The 3,986-nt window shown below is 43.1% G+C and overlaps 1 protein-coding gene across 1 annotated transcript in view; it reads right to left on the reverse strand.

Annotated features, from left to right (window-relative positions):
- Nucleotides 1-2: 2 nt before the first annotated feature.
- Taf1 (TATA-box binding protein associated factor 1) overlaps nt 3-3,986 on the reverse strand; it is a gene marked incomplete at its 3' end in the record, with an annotated part of 98,346 nt that continues 94,362 nt past the window's right edge. The window contains exons 38-40 of the mRNA XM_023707121.1: nt 3,464-3,589; nt 1,479-1,635; nt 3-178 (exon numbers count right to left, since the gene is read on the reverse strand). Coding sequence (XP_023562889.1) covers nt 3-178; nt 1,479-1,635; nt 3,464-3,589 — 459 coding nt within the window. The remainder of the gene's footprint in view (nt 179-1,478; nt 1,636-3,463; nt 3,590-3,986) is intronic.

Genomic DNA, 3,986 nt, shown 5'->3' on the forward strand with positions numbered 1-3,986 from the left:
CTGATGTTGCTATCCTCCAAACCATGGGAAGCTTCCCCACCGTCTCCCTCATAGGACATCATGCTTTCTTCATTTTCCATGCCCATCCTTGTGTTCTCCTGTAGCACACGGGGCTGCTTTGGTCTTATACCACCAGATCCTACATCAGAGTCACTTCCACTTTCACTTAGCTGAATAGCTGTAAAAACCAAAATCTGATTAAGAGAGAAACTTAAAAAAAAAAAGAGAGAGAAACTTAGCTTAGTTTTTTTTTTTTTTTTTTTTTGTGGAACTGGGGATTGAACTCAGGCCCTTGCATTTACCAGGGAAGCGCTTATTCCACTGAGCCATCTCCCAGGCCTAGAGAGAGAAACTTAACAAAAGACAGAGGCTTGGCAGAATTAACTTTGTGCTCTATGTTTCTATTTTTCAACTAGCTTATCACTATGTAATTCAGGCCGGCCTTAAACTCATGGTGATCCTCCTGTCTTAGCCTCCTGAATGCCTGGATTACAGGTGTGCATGACCACACCCAGCAAATAACACTATTTTGAGACAGCATCTCACTGCATAGTTCAGGCTGGCCTTGAACTCATCTATGTAGCCCAGGTTGGCCTCAAATAATCTGTCTGCCTCAGCCTCTTAAAAGTATTGGAGGGCCAGGGAGATGGCTCAGTGGAATGAATAAGCACTTCCCTGGCAAGTGCAAGGGCCTGAGTTCAATCCCTGGTTTCAAAAAAAATGTATTGGAATTGCGGGCATGTGCCAAGGTGCCCAAACAGAATCATCTTTAGATTTGTCTTCCAAAAATAGTCCGCTCACACATCTACCCAGGCATCTTGCCTGTATCCTACACTTCTGACACTTCTCTTATAAACTGTATAGAGTCAACAATGGCAAAATCTATGGTTTAGAAACTGAATCCAAATAACAAATTCTTTTCTCCATCTCAGTCCAACCTATGTTTTCTTTCGTCTTCAGTATTCCCCTCCCCCATTTAGTCCAGAAAGTATCTCCGAACAGGATCTTTTTTTAAAATTTTATTTATTTGTGTGTGTGTGTGTGTGTGTGTGTGTGGCCAGCTCAGCCCACCAGGGGGCGGGGCTGGCTGGCATGTGGTGCTGGGGGATTGAACCGCGGTCAGTGTGCTTTGTTGAGCTTGTTCTAAGTAGGTGCCTTAGAGCACTGAGCCATCTCACCAGCCCTCCGAACAGGATCTTTTTCCTCACTTTTTCTTTCCTGTTGCCATTCACATACTTGTTCTCTTTTTTAGCAAGTATCCAAATCAAAGTTGCTACTTTGGCATTGCCTTTTTCACTGTCATCTTTTGTACCTCCTGTGTTGCTTTTTTACTTCCTCTAGATCTCAGTACTTTCAGATCTATTAATGGGAATTGAATAAAAAAGGCATCTTCTGATAACATATATGACCAAGAGTTTCCTATCCAGTCCTGAGGAATCTATAATGAACTATGTAGGACAGGAGCAAAGAAGACTTACCAGAGAAAGGATTATCTCCTTCTTCATCACTTCCAGCATCATCTTCATCATCTTCTCCTTCAGACATAAGCAAATCCTCATATAAAACACTGGCCTGAGGTTGTTGTATAGTTCCTTCCTCTTCATCTGCAAGATCACCATCTCCATCTTCACCTTCCTGCATGAGAGCAGATAGGGGTCAAAGTTCTATCAACTGACCAAGTAACAGACCAGAAGCTGCCACCACTAGCCCCATGCCCCCACCCCTGCTGCCTCACAAGAAATTAAGTAACTTTAGTAGACAGATTTGCTTAGCTGGTCCCAAAAATTAAAGTCAGACTGAGGCTCACTATGGAGACCCTCTGATGCCACCTTGGGATTTGGCCTGCCCTATACTGTTGGGGTTCCTATTGCATAAAGGTATAACATAACCATAAGCTTTCTGTAAGCATACTCACTGGGGCTGGAGTCTTAGGTTTCCCATCCTCCTCATCATACCCTTCAATATCTACATCAGAGTCTTCCTCGCCCAGCCTACCTCGGCCCTGGCGCATCTGAGTAAGGAACACAAATAGCACATCATTGAGGGATGTGCCTGTAGGAGGAGTTAACCAAGGGTTCTTTACCCAGGATAAATGCTCCTCCCTGATATCCCAGCCAACTCCACTTCTAGTGGGGGCTGTTTACACAGCTCAAGGCATGTGCATTTTCCCCCAGTCAGTCTTTAAAAATCAAGGCCAGGGTTAAGAAAAACAAAGAACAGGCAGGTCCTTGGACTATTCTTGCTATATCACAAGGATATATTTGTTTTGTTTTGTTTTGCTGAGACAAGGTCTCCCTACACAGTTCAGGCTGGCCTTGAACTCAGTTTGTATCCCAGGCTGGTCTCCATCTCACAACAATCCTCCTGCCTCAGCCTCCTAGTGCTGGGATTACAGGTATGCGCCACCACGCCTGGCTTAAAAGGATGTATTTCCTTCCTAACCCAAGCTTTTGTTATAGCTTGTGTTGGATTCTTTCAGGTAGAAAACATTCTTCAGTTTTTCACGCTCCAGTAGAACTGTTAGGTTGTTCAGAGTCTCAGTAAAGAGATAGTAGAGATAAAAGAAGCCTTTAACTCTAAAGACATGGAGAGAATACCAGGGAAGATGGGGAGAATCCTCTGACCTGAAACAAAGAAGTTTACGGACTTTTGCTAGGGGTGAGTTTGAGGGGCAGTTTAAAGGAGATGTTTGGGGTATCCCCTGTGTGCACAGGAGAGGTGAGAGCAAACTATTCAGGACTGGACTGGGGCGGGACAAATGGTCATTGTGAAGATAAGCTGTCCTTCGAAGGGCTTAGCTACGTTAGATGACCAACATAATAATTCAGCAATTAATATACTATGCCAGAACCTTTCAGGGACCTTAACTAAGAATAGTTACAGGATTTTAGATTTCAGACTAGGAGTATCTTGATACTTCTTTAAAAAGGCCAATTTAAAAATTTAATCCTGGAGGCCTGCCCATTAGCTCAGTTGTTTAAGTGCCTGCTTAAACAAAGCACTCAAGCTCAAGATGCTGTGGTTCGAACCCAGATACTCAGGGCAAACCAGAAATGCCCTAAAGGCATCTTCTGGCCTCCAAAAAAAATTAATCCTGTAAGATTTCCAATTTGGATTATAACTTAAAGTAGCAGGCCCATTATTTTTACCTCAAACTCTCAATGTAGTTGTTTTTTCTAGTTACCTGTTAGGATACTCTGATGCCTCATATACTTGTATTCACTTGTACTTTCAAGTTCTGTTGTGCTTTAACTACACCCACATGGAGAGAGAAGACTATGCCAATCATGTGACCTGCCAACCTTTACCCCCTACCACCTGAAATCACATTTCTAAGCCTTCATTCCCAAGGATAGGGGCCCCAGACATCCTTGATGTGTACCCTATATCACTTCCACCATTCCTTAAACCTTCACCCTCCAGGCATGTTACTAATCTCACAAACAGAAAAACAATGTCCTACCTGTGTTACCTGCTTTTCTGGAGTAGCAGTAGGAATATCCAGGACAGACATATTGCTCTCATCTTGAAATACTGAGACATCTCGAGACATACTGAGGGATGTACTGTTATCATACAAATCAGGAGGCTGTGGCACAAAATGTAAAATTTAGCTTCTACCAAGGGAAGGAAAAATACAGAGAACTCCCCTTTAGAGCATTTCACTGCAGGAAAAGGTCATGCACAATAATCCAGTTAAAGAGAAAACGTAAGTCTGGCACAACTTTATGCAAATACCATCTTCTGAAATCTTACACATGTTGCCTATACTACTAGAAAACATATATGTAGGGAGAGAGCATGAGTGAGCGAGTGAATGCACTAGAGTGAGCCTAAAGCAGAAATACATCAAAACTAAGAAACTATTTTATACTCTCTGTAAAGTAACGTACTTGGGGCTGGTGAGATGGCTCAGTGGTCTAAAGCACCTACTTAGAACAAGCTTAGCAAAGCACAGGGACCGCGGTTCAATCCCCCAGCACCAC

Source organism: Octodon degus, unplaced genomic scaffold (assembly GCF_000260255.1).
Source record: "Octodon degus isolate 3935 unplaced genomic scaffold, OctDeg1.0 scaffold00280, whole genome shotgun sequence".
In the NCBI taxonomy this organism is placed as follows: Eukaryota; Metazoa; Chordata; class Mammalia; order Rodentia; family Octodontidae; genus Octodon; species Octodon degus.